The sequence below is a fragment of the Frieseomelitta varia genome, unplaced genomic scaffold (genome assembly GCF_011392965.1).
Source record: "Frieseomelitta varia isolate USP_RPSP 00005682 unplaced genomic scaffold, Fvar_1.2 scaffold_976, whole genome shotgun sequence".
NCBI lineage: Eukaryota > Metazoa > Arthropoda > Insecta > Hymenoptera > Apidae > Frieseomelitta > Frieseomelitta varia.
This window is the reverse complement of record NW_025110785.1, coordinates 778,865-801,275: the sequence shown is the minus strand read 5'-3', so window position 1 is coordinate 801,275 and position 22,411 is coordinate 778,865. Positions and strand designations below refer to the sequence as shown.

At 41.7% G+C, this 22,411-nt stretch overlaps 2 protein-coding genes across 9 annotated transcripts in view; one reads left to right on the top strand and one right to left on the bottom strand.

Moving 5' to 3' along the window:
• Positions 1 to 89: 89 nt before the first annotated feature.
• On the bottom strand, positions 90 to 9,797 carry LOC122538265 (protein artichoke-like). 5 transcript variants are annotated; one of them, XR_006308819.1, is made up of 4 exons: positions 8,443 to 9,355; positions 5,295 to 5,690; positions 2,147 to 3,902; positions 90 to 2,078 (listed from the first exon to the last, which is right to left on the bottom strand). XR_006308819.1 is itself a non-coding variant. In XM_043672204.1 (4 exons), the coding sequence occupies exons 2-4, from the start codon at positions 8,472 to 8,474 to the stop codon at positions 2,258 to 2,260; spliced, it is 2,073 nt and encodes a 690-aa protein (XP_043528139.1). In that variant the 5' UTR covers positions 8,475 to 8,522; positions 9,464 to 9,797; the 3' UTR covers positions 90 to 2,257. The 5 variants fall into 5 exon arrangements, 4 of the variants coding, with proteins under 4 accessions (XP_043528139.1, XP_043528141.1, XP_043528138.1 ...); XM_043672204.1 differs by adding an exon at positions 9,464 to 9,797 and having other exon boundaries at positions 90 to 3,902; positions 8,443 to 8,522; XM_043672206.1 differs by lacking the exon at positions 8,443 to 9,355 and adding an exon at positions 9,464 to 9,797 and having other exon boundaries at positions 90 to 3,902.
• A 76-nt stretch (positions 9,798 to 9,873) lies between these two features.
• Positions 9,874 to 22,411, top strand: part of LOC122538215 (protein artichoke-like) — a 40,769-nt gene continuing 28,231 nt past the window's right edge. The window contains exons 1-4 of one of the 4 annotated variants that reach the window (XM_043672099.1): positions 9,874 to 10,232; positions 10,334 to 10,678; positions 11,550 to 12,147; positions 12,240 to 12,617. The gene's annotated coding sequence lies outside the window, so the exon portion shown is untranslated. Of the gene's footprint in view, positions 10,679 to 11,549; positions 12,148 to 12,239; positions 12,618 to 13,122; positions 13,947 to 22,411 lie in introns of those variants that run through there. The other 3 variants (XM_043672097.1, XM_043672098.1, XM_043672096.1) reach the window with 3 other exon arrangements.

The following is a 22,411-nucleotide window of genomic DNA, read 5'->3' as shown; positions in this document are numbered from 1 at the left end:
AATTACGACAGCAAGTCTCTTTCATTTCATATTTGTAGTTCCATATTGTTATCCAGATCTAAAAATGAACAAGAAACGATACCAAGTATCAAGAAAAATGACTTCTTTATTAAATACAGTCTTATACATTCCGTGAACATAGTGAAATCGCATCGGCATCTGAATTTACTCGTGTTTGCTTGAAGCGACAGTGAGATTGAAAAAAACTGGTTCGCATGCCCATTCTCTCGCAGATCAACATACACGTGTATTTTGTCTCAATTCGTGTTGGATGAGCGCTAACCGAGTTCCTTTGCCGAAAAAATTATTTCTGTATTATGTAAAACTGGAATTCACTGGAATTAAATCGTCACTATCCAATCTGAGGGAAGGAATGAGAATCAACTTACCACAGGATCTATCTCGTATTTATACATGGACACCGCCAGAGAACACTTTTTGGTTGAAACAGCGTGTTGATACGGAAAACATAAATATAGATCCGCACGGAAAAAGAGGAGACGCGAACATCAAAGTAAACTTCAACTTCAAAAGGAGACAAATATCTCTCGGCGTGTGTCTTTAACCGAAAACTAGCAACGCTACTCGCGAATAATTACAATCTAAAATAAATACGTTTAACGATTTAACTTAACAGATATATATATATATGAAGGACAACGGATAACAAATTTTATATCATCAATCGATTCGCGACTAGTAAAGCGAAACAAAATTAATCTTGCTTTATCTTTAATTTCCCAAATTTTTATCTCATTTCAACAAACAAAATTAATTAACGTTTCGAAAGAAATAACTCCTGTATAACAAATTGACAAATGAAAAATAATATCTTGTGCAACTATGCAACTATTAGATAAATAAAAGATTAATAAATATTAGATAGATAAAATTCTACCAACAAGTCTCGAATTGGACTTATAAAACAAAACATTAAACGATGTAGTAAATTTCAGTGGTTCTAGTCGAGGGTTAATAATTCCAGCAATTGAGTCTTTTTTCTGAATGGAGCATATACCTGGCGACGTCCATACTTACGTTACGTTGCGTAACACGCGCTCGTATATAATAACACGAAAGTAACAGATATAAGTGTATATACGAGCATGCAAGGGCCTCGTAACTGTTAATCACGACGTGTTTACGCGAGGCTAGCACGAATTCACATCGTTCATCAGCGTTTAGATAAAATCCACGCTCGGTTTCATACAGGTAAATAGCTCGGATCTCTCCCTCGCTTCTTCATGATTCGGAATAGTTCGATCCTCTCCATTCACGTTTCAGTTCAATCTTTCGTTTTAGCCTTTAGGCTAAAGTTGTCAATTCGGTTCAATATTATTATTATTGTTATTATTCCCGGACTCTCGCGAGAAGAAAAAGAAGAGAGTAAAAGTTGGCTCGATGGCTGAGCGAGATTAATTAAAAACACGGCACCATTGTCATGACAACGAACGATCTTAGACTGGTTTTTTCGACCATTAATTCCCAGCACCGGTGTGGAAAAAAAAGAAAGAGACGTTGGTGAAACACAAAAGAGACTCGAAGTAAAAGGGTGATTGATAATTCGAGACCCTTCCATTGTTCTGACAATCGATAAATATTTCCTTTTTCTTTGTTTTACCTTATCACCCCTCGTTACATTAATCATTCCGATTGACGCCAGACGAATTGCACCGCTTCCCAATAAAATACGACTATCGCGTCTCGCGCGTATATAAACATAATTCCCCACGAACAGGGGAGAGAATGGTTTGTCGAAGACAGTCAAGAACGATCGATCACCATATCTTCTATATTATCGTATGATTCCGTGAAGATGACGACGACCGTACGAGGTTGAATGCCAGATTCTATTCAGACGAAAGAACGTGCACGAGTTCCGCGTACAAACAATTTTTCCAACATCCTGATATCGTATACGCACGCGCGTACTACCAACACATCTTAATCCTATTTAAATCGGCTACAAAAATAAAGTCATATGCCATGGAAGTAAAAGGGACGTTGTTGGTTCTCCTTGGGGTAGAATCTTGATAAATTACCTGACGATAGCACATCTTGTACACAGTTATACGTGTCTGTGTGTATGTGTATGTGTATGTGTCTGTGTATATGTATGTGTATGTGTATGTGTGTGTATGTGTATGTGTGTATACTTCGTTGATTCAAGATACGTTTACAACTCGCTTCTCTGTCTGCCGTGTGTCCTGTCGTAATAGACATTCAGTATCGGATGTTGAAATTTGTTCGCTATGTATCATAAACTACGACCGCAGGTCGACTCGCGGACGTATTTCGCCCAGGTACGAGTCGGGGTCAAATCACCTTTTCTAGCACGTCGTTGATCCATGCTGGCACGTGCCTGTTCCACGATCTTGCGGTAAGTCTCATCGTCGTACGTACAGGACAGGCTCTTCCTCAGTTTCGCCGCGCCAGTTTCGAAGTTCGCTGGCTGGCTACCCACCAGCACGTGCAGATCATTCTTCACCTGTAACGCCCAGTCCCACATGTCCGTGATAAAGCAGTTGCACACGAATGGATTACCCAGCAAATTGAGCGACAACAGGCGTGGATTCGACTTGAATATTCGCGGTACAATGGTGGTCAGACTGTTGTTGCTGAGATCCAAATGCTCCAGCATGCGCAGCTTTTTCAGACAGGCTAGATTCTCTGTGCCGGAAATACTGTTACCGGACAGATTCAATTGAGTGAGATTTCTAGTTCTGGAAAACAGATTTTCGTTCAGATGCTGCAAGTTACAGTTGCTTAGATCCAGGATTTCGAGATTGGACAATTGCGTTGGAAGCAGAGAACCCTCTTGAGGCACTTCCAGAGAGTTTCCACTGAGCTTGAGTTCGATGATGTCTGTACTGACTCGGTCGCCGAATACCTTAGGATCTATGGGGGTCTTCAGGTCACAGTTGTTCAGCTCCAGGCTCTCTAATCTCGTCAAATTTGCGAACAATCCCTCTTCCAGAGTATGCAGCTTGTTTCCAGACAATATTAGTTTCTTCAGCGAGGTCATGTGAGCGAACGTGTTGTTTCCGACGTAACCAAGATTGCAATAGGACATGTCCAGGTATTCCAACGATTCCAATGGATTCAATAAACTGACAAACGCGTCTGACAAAGGATTGTGCGAGATGTCCAGCTCCTCTAGATGCTCGAACACGTGGAAAGCATTAGGCAGACGTCGCAGACTACAATTGCTCAACGAAAGCTTGTGGAGCTTCGGCAAGTGACGCAACACGGCTGTCAAATCGGCGGCGAACATCGGGTTGCCGCTCAGGTTCAACACGCGCAGTTTACTAGCATTTTTGAAAGCTTCCTCGGACAAGCGGTCTTGTAGATTGCAGTTCGACAAATCCAACGACTGAAGACTATGCAGATTGTGGCCAAGCGTGTTTCCAACGTCCAAGTGCCACAGCTCGTTGTCGGCGAGCACCAACTGCCTGAGGTACAAATTCTTTGCAAACGCATCTCCTGGCAAATTGGTAATCCCAGTCTTTCTGATGTTCAGGTATTCAAGACGAATCAGCGGCGCTAAGACGCTCGTCCAGCTCAACGCGCGCAGATCGTTCTCCGCCATCTCGAGTTCGCGAAGGTTTTCCAAATGTGCAAACGCATCCGGAGAGATGTGGGTCAAGTTGCAAGCGTTCAGCTTCAGGTATTCCAGATTAGTGAGGTGATCAAACGGGCCGGGTTCGATCTGTCCGAGCGGATTGTGCGACAAGTCGAGTTTATTTAGATTCGTAGTATTGTGGAAGAACTGTGTGTTCAGACGGTGGATGCCGCACGAGTTCAGATCGAGGTAGAGCAGGGTACGACAATTTAAAAAGTGACCTTTCACCTCGTCCAGAGGATTGTTCTGAAGCTCCAGCGAGATTAGACCAGGGCTGTCCCTGTTGAAGTATTATAATCCATGATTATAGTATAACGCGCACACAAAAGTACGTGGTGTACGAATTTCCTATCGTTATTTAAATGGTTTTCGTTTACGCTGTAACTAGAAAGTGTAACACGAGCTTGGTTCTCGAAAAGCATGTGAAAAACAGCTGACTCTTGCTAATTTTATAAAGGGCCGGTAACTGAAACAGCCAGCAGAACGTGCGAACGAAGCAGATTTTAAATGATAGTTTTAAATTACATTGAGAACAAAATTTTGTTGCAGCGCTGAACATAAAAGTAAAAGCTATAAACTGAAGATGTAATTAAAGCTAATAACATAGCTGATCTTAACTAAAACGTTAGATCAATGTTTATCTACTGAATAAAAACAACACTTTTCTACCACAATAACGATCACTTAATTATTACAAATTCGTATAATATACTCTAGACTTTGTTACTTACTTATCGCGTAGCATTGAAAAAATAGCATCCACCGATTAGAAGCGAATTACGTAAAAGATATTCAAGGTTTGAATATATTTCAGCTATATTAAAAATTTAAAAGAATGGATTCATTGTTATACTTCTACGATATAAAAAACGCGAAAAAAAATTTCATCCTCTGTACTGAGTAAATACATTTTAACTGATTGCGAAGCCAATTTAAAATGTATATTCGATGATGCATTTATCAATGTCATGTCAACTTCTATTTATCGAATAAATTGCACGACTTTATTGATCAGTGATATTTCGATATTTCCTTGAAAAGATAAAAATCAGTGAGAATGTGAAACAGCAAGATAATATGAATGTTTTCATATGTATATGCACCTATAGTAATATCAAATATCGTGAAAATAAATTTTTCATTTCCAAGCAATATCAAAAAATGTAAAACGTGAAAAATACTACCTTTTCTTTTTTTAATTTCTAAAATCCATTAGATCATACTGCTGTTATCAAGATTTATAAAATTTGTCCAATAAATAAACAAAAACTCACAGATGCTGTTACTAAACTTTAAGTCATAAAAGAATAATTAAACTATTTATTATAAGATCGAACAGATACAAAGTTGAACAAAGTTCAATGGATCAGCAACTTCAAAACTTTGAGATCAAACATCTCAGACAGATTTTCTTAAATTGATTTAATTTAGTTGTTGCCAATAGAAAATCATGAGTCATCCTACGCTACGGTTTGTAAGTAAAAAGATTACTACCTGTCTACACATTTTATAAATAAAAAAATTATAAATATCCTCTCACTATCGCTATTTCTATTTTTATCTTTATGTGGCAAACAGGTGCGACAATTTTTATTTACGTACGTATGTGTGTGTGTGTGTGTGTGTAGCACACATTTATCCATAGAAAATGTATGGGAAGAAGTCCTCTTACCTAAATGCCTCGGGATCAACATGAGTGATCGCGTTTGACGAAAAGTCTGCTTCCAGCAGGTAAATTAATCCAGCAAAGGATTCATACTTGAGCTCGGTCAAACGATTGTGTGCCATCTGGAGACGCCTTAGCTTGATCGAATGTGGAAATGGACCGATCTGTGCGATGTTGTTACCATTCATATCTAGAATGTAAATGTTCGGGCTGAGCTCGTCGTTCGGGATGCTGGTTAAATTGCTTTCGGAGCAGTCGGTCACCCAGTTGATGCGAAAATAATGACAATGACAGTCGACGGGACATTCTTGTTCCACCAATTCGCCATTATAGGCAAACGTCGATGTGCCAAGTATGGCCACTGACAATAGTAGTACCAACATCTTGATAAACACGGAATATCTGCAAATAAAAATAGTTACGAGTTAATAACTGTTCGCCCTAATATTTCCACCAAGTGTCTAATTGCAAAAAATCAAGGATGACGCTGTGAGATACGACACGAAAAACTTCGATTCGAATTCAACAATCTGATCGAGGGATTCCTTTGCTCTTTTCCTATTCAACATATAACGTTCTTGGGAAAGTTTGGGAAAGTTTATCTTCTTGCGAAGTGCCAACACAGGCCGGAAACATTTCGCTCTGAATTCTAAAAGAAACTTCTTCGTGTCTGCAAATACAAGATCTCCTCGTCTCCAAACAAATCGTTCGGCGTTTAAATTTGAATAAAGGTTCGATAACTTGAAATTTGATAACCTACTTCAAAAGTTATTCTACAATTGTACGACAGAAACCGGATATACATGTATCCAGCATGCACGCATCTGTGATGTAACATGAGCGTAATTACAATAGTACCGACAACTTGATAAAACCACTAATTTGCTCGTTCGATTGAACATTATATTGCAAACGTGTTACCAATCGACGAACAATCGTTTCAGTTGTGTTATCGCGTAACGGCATAATATACGAATTACGAGTGAATGCACCGTTGGAGAAAAGGAGAAATCGTCGCCGCAGCCGCGCCGCCGAGATTTACTTTAACCAGCTACGACAACGACGTTCATTGTAGTGTATTGCCAACAAGATAACTGGCGAGTACTAATGGTTTAAAGCAAGTGGAGCAATTGTCAGTTAGGAACGGACTTTGCAATTGGCGGTCGGTAATTCCGAGCAACAATGCACGGCGCTACAGGTCGTTGAGCCAGAATCGTTAATCGTTTCCGTAAAGCGCTCTTCACTGGACTTTACTGCTGTTTTCAGGTACCGCCTCTCTCGTTTTTTCCAACAAAAAAAAGAAAAAGAAAGAAAAAAAGATGCCATTGAAAAAGTCCTCATTCGCAGGACAATTATTATCTTAAAAATTCGTTGGTAATTGCAGTTGTCTGTTACTCGAGTCGTAATTGGCGCGTCGTTCTTCTATCGGTAAGTAGTAAGCAACGATGATCCTTGAAAGCGAGGAGCAACAAAATCCTACAGGATGGAATATTTTTTATAAGACATAAAGCATAATGCAAGAGGATGAAAAATACGGTGAAAATATTATCAGGGAAGAGATAAATTGGACGTGTGTTCATTCACGGTAGCAACGTGAACGGAATGTACGTTTCCATTCGTTACTGTCGGTTCGTTGGTCAAACACGTACGCTTGACAGAGGTAATTTTGTACGTATTAAATTCCGAGCACAATCATCTTGATTATGACGATGAATAACATTTGAGCAAGTTTTCATGTGCGGCCTACGAAGAAGCCGCCACGTACAAAGAAAGGTGACGACGCCTCTGGCCAGTAGTCAACTTCACAAACGAAGCCGAGAGGAAGGCTTTCCGCCAGAATGCTACGCGTTGCACGCTCCACTGCCCCTTTAGCTTTCCGCGTATAGTTTTGCCTTCGGCCTGAACCATTACTATCCCCCAAAGAGCCAAAGAGGATATATACGGGAGCCGGGGATATACGAGGAAGTGTATTTTGCCCTTTCGATTCCTCCTTGTATTTCTCGCAGTCGCCTCGCCTTTGGCGCCATAGATCTTTCGTTTTTAAATTTCATCCGAGCCAGGAACCCCCCCATCTTCCACGCGACGCGACGCGACGCGACGATAGAAACGGCGCGTGAGGGGATCGAGTCATTTGCATCGAGTCTTTCGGCAAGAGATTCATACTTTTTACAAATATCCGTCTCCTTTATATATTCCACCCTTTACACTCGGGATTTTCGCCTATCGTGGCGGCAGGAATGCTTTCAGCTGGAATTTAAGGGAAATCCGGACGTTTTTCGTTAGACAGAGTGATTTCGGTTTTTCTCCTTCTCCAACAGTTTATCAACCGGTTTCAGCAGACGATTCTACCGATGTTTTCTTATCTGTCTAAATCGGTAATGTAGCGACGATATGTCTCTCGCGAGCACGAACATCGTGCTCTCTTAATTCCTCTGATGAGACGGACGATTATGCAAACTGTAACATGATTTATTTCCTGCAGCTTACCGACTTGAATTAAATTGTCGCATAATGTTCTCTCTTCCTTTTTTTTCGCAAAATCGCATGTTCAATAATCGTTGAATAACAAAATTTCAAAGAATTCAATAAGATTATTTAATAAAAATTTGTGCTTTCGATTTTCTTAAAATTTCGCGATATTACTATACAGAAAATATGCATAAAAAATAAATTAATACATTTGAGACATAAAAACAATCTTCGTCAATTTAAAAAATTAACTTTTATCTTTTTAATTTAGACTGTCTTTAGATTAGCTTTAACTTTTTAATATAGACTATTTCTTATATATATATAGGAGGTAGTATTCAAGTTAAAAAGAAAGGAGTGTACACTTCCGGTCATTATCATCTTAAACTAACGGACGTAGACCATGTACTTGACTACAGCAAATAAAAAGCAAATCATTATTCGAAACGAGATATATATATACATTGAATTTTTTGCTACAATAGCAATTTTATAAACGCGAAGAAAATAAACAAGAAATTGTCAGAGGAAATGTCAAATTTCCACGTTTGCACGAAAGCAAAAATATCGTGAAAATTTGCTGTAATCCCACGTTTGCTCGTGGCACAGAATTTTAAAACAATTTAGTAGAAAACGTTTCCACGCGTCCGAGTTGGTCGTGATTGACAAAATACACTTTACATACCGGAAAAACGGTGTATTCTTCCTTCCTCCCATGGAACGATGAGGTTAAATCGCGAACGTTGCGAGGATTTGAACGTGCCACTGGACAAAGATAGATTGAACTGAGTTTGCAGGGATCCGGTTAAATTAAACCATGTCCGTCTGACCGAGGTCAGGGTAAAACCTACTGACGCGCACTCTCGTTCTTTCTGCGTCGTATTAGTCTCGCGACGCGCGTCTTCTCGGGGTGTTATGTTTCCCTCCCTACTTTTTCTCTTTCACACACGATCACATGCATACGCACGCACTGTATTTCATCCCCCCTTGTCGAATACCATGTACAACTCCATTATTCAGTTAGTAAACAGCAACTAAAGATCCTATTTGTGTCGCGATGTTTTCTAACCTCCTATGTCAAGAGGAGAGACATTTATCTGTTGAGGAAAATTCGATATCTCGTCGATATCTCGTTCGAACGGTTAAATCGTTTGTCAGTCTCACGATTTTACTTTATTTTATTTTCTACAATTATGTCCTCGAATCACGATTAATGCTGTCTCGTTGAACGAGCGGGGTTCCCGAAATTGTACACACATTAAGCGCATGCGCACTTTAACTAACCCCTTTTCGAAAATATTCGTTCAATTTCTTTGATCTGGATATAACTTCACGCAAGACGTGTATTTCTGTATTCACACAAAATATTTATCACGAACATCAGCGAATTTCTTTCCGGACGTTTGATCGTTAAGCAATTTTTAATATCCTCTGTAACACATGATGATGCGTTATGCAATCACATTTCACACGTGTCTATTGATTATTCATTATCTGCACGATGCATAGGTTTTTTTGTGTTATACTGAATAATTAATGACGTTTCGTGGTTACATGTTAAACGTACTATAAACAACATAAATGTTGAATAATCATCGAACCGACTGAACGTATTAGTTTCGCATTTAATGTGCATGTGTCACGTAAAGATATACACATACATGTTTGTTAGTAAAAATAAAAATGTGTTTTTATTAAACTCGTACCTTGTGCGTAATTTCTGTTTCTGTTTCGATATCCCTTCGCTATTTTACACTGTTTAATTGTATAAACAATACTTTTAACACCGTATCTCCAGTAATAACGATTAACAGTGAAGTGAACACCGGTGACACGATACGCGCATGCGTTTTATCGCTCTTGACTGTCTTTTGCGATATTTAAATTATAAATTAGTCGCAGACTTTGTAACCGTATTAAAATAAATTACCGAAATGATATTTTTAACCCACAAACTTTTTTTTTCCACGTAAGATTTACTTAAAAAATATTGTTCCTAAGGAGATAAACGTGTATGTAACGCCCGAACGACAATGAGCATCACGTCTCCTTTTCGCATGTTTATACGAATTGTATTTATGTACGTATATATGTATGTAGGTACATGTTTCAAGGTGTACAGCTTAGGTTAGGGTCAAACCGAGAGATGGGGCAACTATTATAATTGAAAGTTGCTCAAACGTCAGCTAAAGAATTATTTAACAACTTTTTGTGATAATAACATTATACAAAATTGTTTTTACGCTTTATTTCTGCATCAAATAATATCGAATATGAAATTGTGCCTTGATAGAAAATAAACGTAATAATTTTATCGGTAAAGTTGCATGCAAATTTCTTTTGTCAAAAGTGTTGTAAACGCGATGTTAATTGCGTCAGTGTTATATTTTTGCATCAATTGTCATAACATGACAAAGGTGTACGTATATTGGATGCCTATAGAGGACAATGGGAAATCGATATGGCTTGGATATGGTACGTGTCACTTGTACGTCTGAAAGCGTTTGTTCACGTAGTCAATGCGTGATTGAGTGATGAGTGCAGCACGTCGAATTCTGAAGAATTGCATTCGGCAGAATTGGAAGCGGAGGTCAGGCATTACGCCAGCATTGCGAAATGTCGGGACTAGGGATCTCATGATCTTGACTAGGAACAACGACCTGCCAGCCTCACTCGTATCTCTACCGCGAACGAGAGAGAGAGAGAGAGAGAGAGAGAGAGAGAGAGAGAGAGAGAGAGAGAGAGAGAGAACATCGATTAACTTTGCAATTGACATTAGGTTTCTCGATAACGTGGCTTTGAATTATCGCCTCAGATTAACTTCCCCTTTACTACAATCGCGTCACGATGTTAACTCCATCTTTCTAACATGAAACGAGAAGAACCATCAGACGTACATACGTACGTACATTTACATTTACGTACGTATATTTACATTTTACATATTTCTTTTTTTTTGTTATTAAAATATCACGTACAGCGTTCGAAGACTAGAAATAGCAATTGTATGCATAATTTTATTTATGAAATGAATGTTCTTGAAATTTTCATTAATACAAGATTCGACAAATACAATATATTGTCGCTTATTTAATTTCGTGTATTAAATTTTTTTCATTCAATTACTATACAGTTTAACGTTAACAAAAAAAAAAAAAGAAAAAAACGTTTGAGTAACCATACGAATAGTAATTTTATCTGGTATTATTCGGTTCTTCATAGCCTGTAGCTTAATGTACGCGTTTAAAAATAGCTCTTTGTATTTCACTTTACTTCACCGTTGTCGTGTTTATTCTTAATGCACTAATATAATTATCAAAGCTTTAAGGTCATTACATTGACTTCTGTTTTTATTCATCCGTACTCAATAATTAAAAATTAGCATAAACTTATCTTGGACAAACATTTCTTCATATACTCGTGACTTCACTCTTAACTTTTCTATTTTTAATTTATCATTTTTATTACATTTGACGATGTATAAAAATATCGTTTTTCCTTTATTTAATTGATAAACCTAATGCAAATTAATATTATTTTTGATTGATGAACTCGATGAACTTGCGAGATGTCGACGTATTTCGTAATCTGTTCAAGTTAATTATAAATCGGAGAGAAAATGATGAGAAAAGAGAAACAATAATATTATCGACGTGCAATCAAATTATTCGTTTAGTATATCGGATCACTAGATGGCGTTTACCATCTCGATCAGATATATACGGTTTTATTTCTTCACCGGTAAAAAGGAACAAGTTTTTTCTTTTTTTAATTATTTCACAATAATTGCAGAGGCAGAAGGAACATTGTTTCATCAGCTTAACATCAGATACAAGCGTCAGAATGGAAGAATAAGCTATCATTCATCACTTTGTTTCATAACGTGCGACATCCTTGACTGTAACACAGAGGGTAATTAACAAAAGTATGACTCCGCATTATCATACGATCTGCGACAAAACAAGAGCAAATGAATGAGGAGGCCAACCTTTCGACGTGCTCACGCCTCGGTGATCTCGGTGAATTAAAACGATAGCCGGTATCGCGTGAACACATCAAATTTAATTAAGCCCAGTCACGTTAACATTTCGCTACTGCCAGAACTACGCCGATTATTCTTTCGCTTAATAGATTTATGCTGGAATTATAGCCGCGAGTTCCGTGTATTTTTTGGCGCTTATACTCCCCTGAAATTATGTGAGAATGACTTTGGCAAACGGCCAACGTTCCACGGACTGTGCGGAGACAACATGTACGGAGCAACGAACTTTAGGAAGCGTCTCACCTCGGACAAGATTCTTTCCTGTTCGCCCTGATTTTTGATCGTGAATCTCATTGGCAGAGCGTGATTCCACCTTTTCCTCTCGTTCACTTAAAATACATTCTCTAGGTAAACAAACGACGCAGATAATTTTTTTTCTTACTTGTTACAACCTTGTGTGATATATATTTCAAAAATTATGCAAACGTTTGCCGTAATAGATTACAAAGAGGCAGTCACGAAGGTTGTTTTCGATAAGAAACCAAGGATTTCGTCTAATCACCGGTTATTAGGAGCATTGTTCCTTCAACGGAAGCGAGAAACCTCCTCGGGGGTCGTAATAATAATACTCCCGGCGAACACGTTACGAATGTGCGAAGAGAGATAAAGAGAGTATTCTCGGGCAGTGTGCTCGGAAACATTCTTAACATCGCACGCGAGCAGTTGTGGCCACGAGTATCCAGTTAATTCCAACGCAAGTGGTTGCTTTCGTGCCATCAACGGCGTAACTTGCATTGTTAAGACAAAATGAAATTACTCGTGTGCGAACATCATCGAGTGCCAACAACGTTAAAACGTCTCAGCGGAATGATCATAAGGTGAGTGTGTAATTCAACTTGCGACGCGCATCGTTCATTGAGCCGCGACCGATTGCCATCGATTTCCCGCGAGGCAACCCGTCGATTTTGAATCGTAATTACCGCATTCATCTGGCGGAGCACGTAACACGCGCCTAAGCACACCGCAACGGCAACGTGCATACTAGATTCCGGTGCGTCAGCATAGATTTAATCCGCGGGCCGGTAACTTCGTTGGAAGTAATTTTCACCGAGTAAGAATAAGTCTCGCGTTCACGCGTCGCTTGGAGCTTTCGTCAGTCGGAGTTAGGGCGCTGCCTAGACCGGAGGTTAGGGTTGTCGGGAGTCGAGAGAGGAGCTATGGAGGTTTGGGGTTAAAGGTATGGTGGTACTGGCGGCGACGGTGGTGGTGGTGGTGGTGGTGGTGGTGGTGGTGGTGGTGGTGGTAGTGGTGGCAGTGACGGTGGTGGTGGTGGTGGTGGTGGCGGCGGCAACGGTGGTGGTGGTGGTGGTGGATATGGTGGTGGTGAGCGAGCAACTGCGCAGATCCCAAAGTCTCACAGCCGCGAGTACGTAGGCAAACTCCGATTCAGTGAGGACTGACTGTTCCCGTTTGCAGTGCAGCTCGAAATCTCAGGGAGAAACCGCGGTCTTTCGTCCTCTCTTTTTCCTTCTCTTTCTCTTTCTATCTCTGTCTTCCTATTTCTCTCTGTCTCTCTGTCTTTCTCTCTTTCTCTCTTTCTCTCTCTTTTTCTCTGTCTATCTTTCTCTGTCTACTCTCTGTCTCTGTTCTTCGTTTGTCCGTCCTAGTCTAGCCACTCTGCTTCTCCCGTGTCTTTTGTTGTTAGTCTCTCTCTCGTCGCAGCCAAAGTACGTGCTTAACTTTTTTTTCCTCGTTCGACCGACCGACCGACCGACCGACCGTCCGTCGTCTGTCTGTCTGTCTGTCTGTGTCCCTGACACCAAGTCCATGGCAAGAACTGTTACTGTTTCGATTCCTCTCGATGCCAGTTGGTACACGCTGACTCGCTGCTAACAGCGAGATCCGATGTGCTGCACGAGCGAGCGGGGCTCGTGTCTCGCGCAAATTCCGACTGTTCCCCATGGCTAGTCACGTGGCTGGCCAGTGATTCGAGGAAATCTAGTTGGCTTCGTTTCGGACTACCGTGCAAACGGTGCGTTCCGGATGAAAGGTGCGTGTGCCAGTTGATCAACGCTCGCTCGACCGTTCGACTCGACTCGCACGGCCCGGAATCGGAGGCTCAAGGACGTGTGTGCGAAATCGACGGTGGACCGCAGGTCGATGTGCACAACTCTGGGGAGACGTACTGAAACTCCACGTCTGTCGGTGTAAGTATACCTCGCCACCCTTTTCTTCCACGCTGACAGTGAGTCACGGACGTGTCCGCCTCTGGCGACGAGTCAGCTGTACGCCAAATGAAACAATTGTTTTTTTTTTTCTTTATTTTTCTTTTTTCTTGGTCCTTCGTACGATCGTAATCGTATAAAGTAAATTTGTACACGCTGTATTCAATTAAACGTAATTGCAATGAGTTCTTGTAACTTTTTTCTCTTTTTATTTATGAACATGGCATATTTAGAGAGTTTCAGAGACCTTAAAGTAATCATTTTATTAAGGATTAACTCAAAATTAAACAGTAGTTTGTGAAAAATTCTGACATAACGAATCGAATGTATTTCTAAGTAGTTTTTTTTTTTAATCTTTTCGGTACAAAGGCGTATTTATACGGCCACAAAGACCTCAAAGCAACCATCGGCAACTATTTGCTAAAGTTAGCATTCGTTTGGCTCGAAGGATATTCATTTGCTAAAAACGCACGCATCTCCTTCGGTATAAAATCATTTTTATCCATTACGCTGCGCAATTAATTAACAATAAATTATTTTAACTCGCGAAAGAAAAAACGCTTTCGATTCGCATCAGCTATGCAAATGATGCACTCTTCCCATTGAAGATTCGGAAGTAATTGTTGCAAGAGATTAATTATCGCATTTAACGAGCGCATTTTAACGTATCGGCTGCATACATAGCCCTGTCCCCCGTCGTAACGATCTTTCAGGGCCATTAACTTATTAATGGATTAATAATCACATTATACACATTACACGATACGGTGTAGAATAATTTATAAAATTGATTTTCATAGGATAACGTCCGCAAATAGGACGTTTCATCCCCCTATATACGTGATAATCAACGACAAAATTCGATTCGGCAACACCTGCCAGCGGAGGGCGTCGATATTTTATTTCGGCTACCAGGCCCCCGCTAATATCGCGTCCACGCGATTAAGATCTCCTTAACTGACGGCAATTTTCGATGAACGATCAAACCGGCGCGGCAGCGAATATTATTGTCAGGCAAAGGTTAATATGATTTCGCAAAAATCCATGGTCACAAAAGCCGGCGGCACGGTTCAATGGTTTATCGTTAAACGTGAATATAACCGCGGGCAACGGGCGGATCCAACCAGCCGGTCACCGATTTCCAACGTACTGTTAAATATATTAAATCACGTCCATCGCCAGAAAACACACATTACCGGGGGCTGGAACTTCGTAATTAATTTCCTGCTTCGTCTTGCACGTGTGTCCAACTAATGTGATTGGCGAAATTTTGCGAACGTTAGAAATTCGAGGTTACATCGATAAATATACCACTGCGCGTAATAACAACATAAATTTCCTAGTAAACAGAAGTCTGTGTGCAATTAGTCACACGGGCCGTATGTATAAATACGATTGATGGACACACATTCGCAGCAGCGAGTTGTTTCACTGCGCAATCGAGATTGAAAGTAGCCAACACGGATTATTTTCTGGTTCTAAGCTTTTTCACTGAAAGTCGCTCAACTTTGACCAGCTCCGTGTAAATTGCAAAATTATTGAAAGCCGGTTAACACGACAAAAGTCTGTGTTAAACTTAAAACTTGCTACTCGCTCGCTGAAATTACTCGGTCAGTAAATTATCGTGCGAGAGAGAGAGAAAGAGAGAGAGAGAGAGAGAGAGAGAGAGAGAGAGAGCTATGATATCGGAAGAATGGAAGAGGGATGGTCGATCGTACAAGGGGATGGAGATATACTTCTAATCCTGATAACTCTCTTTCGCAGGAGGGTGGAACGCGTTAATGAAATGCACCCCTTACCCCGTTCTCTGGATATTACTATTTTTCCGCGGGAAAGCCGGCCGAAAATATTTTCCCGGACGGATTATTAACATCGGCTTATATCGCGGTATTAAGTACGCGACGGAACGCGCGTTCTTGGCCACCCTCTCTCTACCCCCGCCCCTTTCTCGCTAATCCCCCTATTGAATTAAATTGTTGCCCGTGGTGGTTAACGAGAAAATCGGCGAAATTAAACGACTTGGGCCACGAGGCTGGGCGACACGCTGCGACGACCACCTACCCCTCCAAGTAGTATCGGCGAAGTTCATAAATCATGCTCGCGTCCACTTGCCTCTCTCGTCGACAAACATCCACGCCACTGCTGGTTTGAATGTCTGATTAATAATGTCCGATGTATGCTCTACGCGAAGCAGATTGCCTGGGTCTCGCGGAATCGGGTTTAATATCGCGACGGGAAACGTTTCTCCCCTTCCGACCGTCGGGTCTTCATCGTCGAACATGCCCCGCGCTATTGTTTGCCGTTCTTGTTCACCGTTTATATGGGCCTCGTTCTTTGCCTGGAAACAATGGGACGCGATGTTTAACTAGATAATAATTTAGAAATGATTTCGCGATTTAATTGAACGCGGCTGGTTTAGTGCCGTTGTTAATTAAATATTGAACACTAAGTTGCCAATAACAGCGGGCTAATGGCGCGTTCGATCAAGCCTCGACTCGATGATAGTAATAAATGATAAATGAAAGTGCGCTGAACGAAGAGAGAAAGGAAAAATGGTAACGAAAACGCGATGGCAAGTAACAATGAAAATACTATACGCGTGAAAGTAAAATATTTTGCCAAAGGTCTCGTATCGCTCGCCATATTTTTCTAAGATTTTCACGGGAAATGAAATGATTTTCGTGGCAACACGAATGTTTGATCTTTGATCTTGTACGATGGCATTTGCACGACTGGTGACATTTTCTTTTACAGGGAGAAATCAATCCACGCGGTCGGACGAAATTTCGTTACGCTCGATTACATCGGGAATTAATTTCGTTCTGTATATTTGCACTATTTTTTCACATCTGCCACGTTTGATAATTGGCAAGGTAGTAAAGCGATTCACTTTTGCAATTCGTTTTATTAGTTCAACCGATGTAATCGTTTCAAAGAGATTTTTGTTGGGGATTTCCGGATTTGATATCGCTCGATTTTTATCCGGTTGGAAATCGCATTAAATTCATCGCGCATCGCACTAACGACTGTCGAGCAATTAAAAGAAACAAAAAAAAAAAAAAAAAAAAAAAAAAAAAAAAAAAATGTGATTTCGATACCTGATAGAACAGAAAGAAGGAAAAACAAAAAACGTAAAAATGCGTGTTCGCTCGCATTCGGAGAGCAGCTCTCGCGAAACACTTCAACATTCCTCTAAAATCGTTTTTCATATCGCCGGTAATTTTATATTCGACACCCAATTAATTCCCTTTGTGCTGGAAACAGGAGGATAACGGGCACGAATTTATTTAAAAAGCATCCTGAATAAATTGCGGGTCGATGCCTCGAGTTTCATTCTTTAATTTATAAATAATTCCGTCGTTTTTTTTTTTTCTTTTTAACTTGCAAGAGGGACAGATTTACGACACATTGTGTCGCTTTGTCACATAACGTTGCAAACGAGACGACGCAGACAAGAAGTTAATGTGCCAGGTACATCATCTTGCGCGTACGTAAGGTGATACGCTTTACAAAACTTTTGGCACACTGCGAACCGTATCTCTGTTCAGTATAATTACACTCACGGATCGAACTCACGGGCCGGATGAGATTTGCAGAAAGCAAGTTTTCAGCCAGGCTGGAAATATGCAGTGAGAAAAAAAAAAAAAAAAGGAAAAAAAGAAAAAATGACGAAGTCAAATAATTCTTCGAATCCATCGAGAATCCATTGTGTCCAATTAAAAACAGTGGGCTCTCGCGGCAAACAAAGCCAGCAGATTTCACACAATTAAAGCGAAGGTCTGAATGCACCGTCCGATACGATTGCTTTCGAATCGATCTCCAAGCGGGTTCTCTGGCGAGACTTCTCTCTGGCAGTAGGGCCAGAAGAAACTGGTCCAGAGTATGATTATCTGGAATCTCGCGTCTGTTTCGTCTGTTGGCGTTTTTATCGTTTGCCCGATAGGGTGAGAAGAAGAGAAAGGAAAAAACGGAAAAAAGAAAACAGAAAGGGGGGAGAACGAGAGGGAACGAAAGGGAAATTGCGAAACAGAGGGCGGAGAGAGAGAGAGAGAGAGAGAGAGAGGGAGAGCTCCGTGGGAAATTTTAATAACCGCGAGGGGGATATTCACCCGGGCCACTTTCCCGAACTCGGAATGGTCGATCGACTTCCAACTCGCTCGTTGGTAAATCACACACAACTCTAACACCTGGCCCTCTGTGTGCTCCTTCTGGCTCACGGGTGAACGCATCCGCCTCGTGCACGCTCTGCACTCTGATTAGTTTCCTCCTGGCTGGAGAAAAGGTATTTCCTTGCCAGCGATCGCATTTAAAAACCCTGGCCTGTGAAAATGGGCCACAAATGCGCCGGGCAAAAGAGGCCCGAAGGGGGCGAGATGAAAGTGCACCGGGACAGTTTACGTCCGTGTGTAGGAATTTTCGCAGCTTTCCAACCCGAGCGTTTGACGCTGGCCTGCCTGCCTGCCTGCTCGCGTTTCTATCCGACAACCAGGGGATGAAAGGAAGAGTTTCTCGCGGCTCGGTTATAAACGTAGGACGGAACAGACGGATCGTTACATCTTCTTGGTCTGTGTATTCGACGTTACTACCCGCCAACGAGCAACCGCGAGACGTTTGCAAACATTTTATCGTTCGGCCCGCTACTTGCGGCGGGCGAACTCTTTGAGAATGTTTCGTGCGTGTGTACGAGAATATTGTATGTATATGATATCGGTACTTTGGAGAACTTTGGGAACGCTGTTAGAAATCGGTGTATTTCTTTGTTTCGAGAGGAAGTTGTAGAACAAACGATATCGCTTGTTTCTTTTTTATCGAAGGTATAAATCTTCTTTGTACATGCTTTTTTTCTGGTGGAGGGGGAGGGGAGTAAAGAACGAAATGACGAATGTGTTTGGCTGTTGTCGAGTATTACGGGAATGAAAAGGAATAGAGGAGCAGGATTTTTATGGTGTTTGACGAAGACAGGATCGGAAGGATTTGCTCGAAGTACATATCGAAGATTTTTAGTTTACTGTCCAAGATTTACTGTTACATTTATCGACAAATACAGCGGCCCGCAGTGTTTATCGAAACGTCGTATTCGAAATGTCGCCGGGTTCGCCATATGCGATACGCTTTTCGAGCACACTTGACGCACAATCGTTCGAAAACCAAGTTTACAAACACGTTCGAACACGAGCGAACCTTTCCGGTCACGTGAAATATTATCTTTAAAGGCGGATTTTCAACGGGCGACAAAGACGCGTCATTTTCTGACTTACATCTGCAGCAAGTTCGATGAAAGGAAAAAGAAAAAGAAAAAGAAAAAAAGCAACAAGAAAAAAAGTCAAGATAAAAAGAACCAGTCTTGGATAGAAAATCCTGATCCTTGCGTGTTCTTTTCGCGCGTGTTCGCCGGCAAACCCAATTATACGTTCCTTTGTCGAGTTGATCGAAGAACAAGAGGGAGCGAGGAGAGAAAAAAAGGAAAAGGAACACCGGCAACCGGCACCGGAGGGACGTAAGTAGCAAGGAAGTCCACCTGGTGTCCCTTGTGTTGCATCCTCGTTGGAAGGCATTTGCTTGTGGCTATTGACGCCGGCTCGCCTCTCGACCGGAGAGATTGTATTCTCTTTCTCTCGCGAGCGGTCGAATTAAGCGGTCGTAGGGCGCGAAGCACGGTGGAAAAGCCGGAGGGCTATAAATACAAGGATAGGGGAGGGTAGGTGAAACGGAGGTGGAGAGACAGTGTCCTCGGCACAATGCGTGCCGCACCAATCCTATTTTCAGAGATACACATCTCTCCCTCTATTCGAGCCAGAGGGAGAAAAAAGAACGAGACAGGAATGAGAGTGGGAGAGGCCGAGAGTGAAAGAAAAAGAGAGAGAGAGAGAGAGAGAGAGAGAGAAAGAGAGAGAGTGAAGAAGAACACGAAGAAATAGAAGATGGATAGGAGCCTAACCGCTTTATCCCCGCGTCGAATCGTCTCTTCGAGGTGGCTGCAGCTGTCTCGACGCTTCTTCAAAGTCTGTCCTTCCCTGACTTCGACATCCGATCCCCGGGAACATTAGAAATGTAGAGTATGCGATCAAGGATGCCGAAATCGTCGCTTCCGTTCCCGTTTTTTTCACGGCCGATGGATATTTTCGTTCGCGTCTCACGGACCTCGTCGGATTCGTCGCGATACAAGGTTCAAAAATCGAACGACGTAGATCGCGACCGCGTCGATACTTGTCCGATTGACGGACTCCGTAGCTTTTAAAAATCAACTCAATCGATTCCAAGGCGATAGTTAAGTTTTCCATCGGCGCGCAAGAAGGGGAAACGTTAGGTTTCTGGTAACACTTGAAATAACTCGCGACGGCGAACAATAAGAATCGCGGCGCTACCTGTTGTTCTCGGTGAATCCCGTTGCCGATAGCAGCCTCCCACGCACAGGTTGGAAGTCTTTATCAAGAGGGACGGAACGAACGAACGAACGACTTCATAATTGAAATTATTTCCACGTCGGTGTTGCGGGGCGGGGGGATCTCGCGCCGTAACAGATTTCGCTTGTTTCCACTCATCCACACAAACCGTCTCTACGTGCAACAACCACACATGTAGCCCGTTCATTCACGTGCGCGCACGAGCACGCACGTACACCCAGTCACCGCGAGAAGCTCGATAAGGGAAGATTTATCGGCGAACTTGTGCCGTACATGGAGCGTACACATACGTTTTAACTGTTACGGCAGTTCGCAGCCACTTTTCGCGGCTGGTGTCCTACGATTTAAGTTTCAAAGTGGAGGAAGAGGAGGAGGAGGAGGAGGAGGCGCGTCCTCCCCCGGTTGGTGAACTTGCACCTTGCACTTCAACTTTATGCACGACACTTTGAAGGGCGGATATCGTGTTTGCCTTTGTTACCAACTTTGTTTGCCGACTGGCTTTGTTTACAGCCCCCTACCGTAGGTGGTAGGTCACGGCTCAGGAAATCCACTTGAGAAAGATTTCTTTTGTCTACGGCAACTGCGCCATTAATTGACTTGGGGAGGGCTCGAAACGACAAACGAGCCACCGCGTTATTCCAGCTCTGCGTGGAACAATACGATTACTTACCGCATCGTGGCAACAACAACCGTGGAATCGAACAAAGGAATCGAAAAGAATTCCACGGGGTCGGGGGAAACACACGGCGATTCCTCGGATAGCCAACGAAACAACCAACCGTCCATCGTCGCCGTTTCTTGTAAATTAATTGTTCGCTCTTAAATACGCGGTTTCTTGGAGGGAAGGGTGAGCTTCTGCTCGCAAGGGCTCCGAGATTGGGGCATTGTGCGCCCCAGACGATTGTTCAGCGAGAATTTCACGTGAATCTTTAATCGCGCGTGGCGTACAGCCGATAAAATTTCCGCGCTGGCTTGTCCGTGCATTAGCGGAAAGGAGGATTAAAGTCTCGATTTTAGAACACGTTGAGAGCTGGTTGATCGTTGCAACGTCGATAATTGAAACTCGCCGAGTGTTAACTATTCGAGGGAAATAAATAACGCGTACTTGCGTGTATTTATCTGTAAATAAAATAGCGCCGCCTTTCGGCAGTATTGTCGGTAAATTATTTCGTTGTTAAAAGATCTATGACTTTTAATTTTTAAGTTCAACTGTTTTTTAATTGAAGGAGAAGGATATCGACACACTGCATGCTTAAACGTTCAAAAGTCGCGATTTAAGAGTCGAAAATAATAATTAATATCGGCTGTAAAGAAAGTGAATTGTTCCGCGCGTAATACCGACACACTGACGCAATGTTTAATTCAAAATGACGCCGCGAAAATTCTGCAACTCTCAATTGAAATTCCTACGTATTTAAACGCATATCAACTGCGAACAAAGAGGTGGCAAAAAAAAAGCAAAGAAAAAGTGTCAACAAACAATTTCACGCGAAAAAGAAAAAGAGAAAAAAAGGGAAAAGACATTGGAAACATAAAATTCAGTGAAAAATCTCATTAAAGTCCCCGGGGCAACTATGCCGGGGGCTAAAGCCAACGTGCATTGTACTCGCCGAGTTGTTTTTAACTGAAGAAGAAAGGATATCGATACACTGCATGCTTAAACGTTCAAAACTCGCGATTTAAGAGTCGAAAATAATAATTAATATCGGCTGTAAAAAATGTGAATTGTTCCGCGCGTAATACCGACGCACCGATGCAATGTTTAATTCAAAATGACGCCGCGAAAATTCTGCGACTCTCAATTGAAATTCCTACGTATTTAAACGCATATCAACTGCGAACAAAGAGGGGGCAAAAAGAAAAAGGCAGAGAAAAATTGTCAACAAACAATTTCACGCGAAAAAGAAAAAGAAAGGAAAAAGGGAAAAGACATTGGAAACATAAAATTCAGTGAAAAATCTCATTAAAGTCCCCGGGGCAACTATGCCGGGGGCTAAAGCCAACGTGCATTGTATTCGCCGAGTCATAAATTCATATTTAACG

Bases quoted from the DNA above. Each gene is read 5' to 3' on its own strand.
- LOC122538265 (XM_043672204.1), bottom strand. From the start codon at position 8,474: ATGGGAGGAAGGAAGAATACACCGTTTTTCCG. The intron at 5,691-8,442 runs GTATGTAAAGTG...TTTTATTTGCAG, and splicing joins AAGAATACACCGTTTTTCCG to ATATTCCGTGTTTATCAAGA. The intron at 3,903-5,294 runs GTAAGAGGACTT...ATACTTCAACAG, and splicing joins GTTGATCCCGAGGCATTTAG to GGACAGCCCTGGTCTAATCT.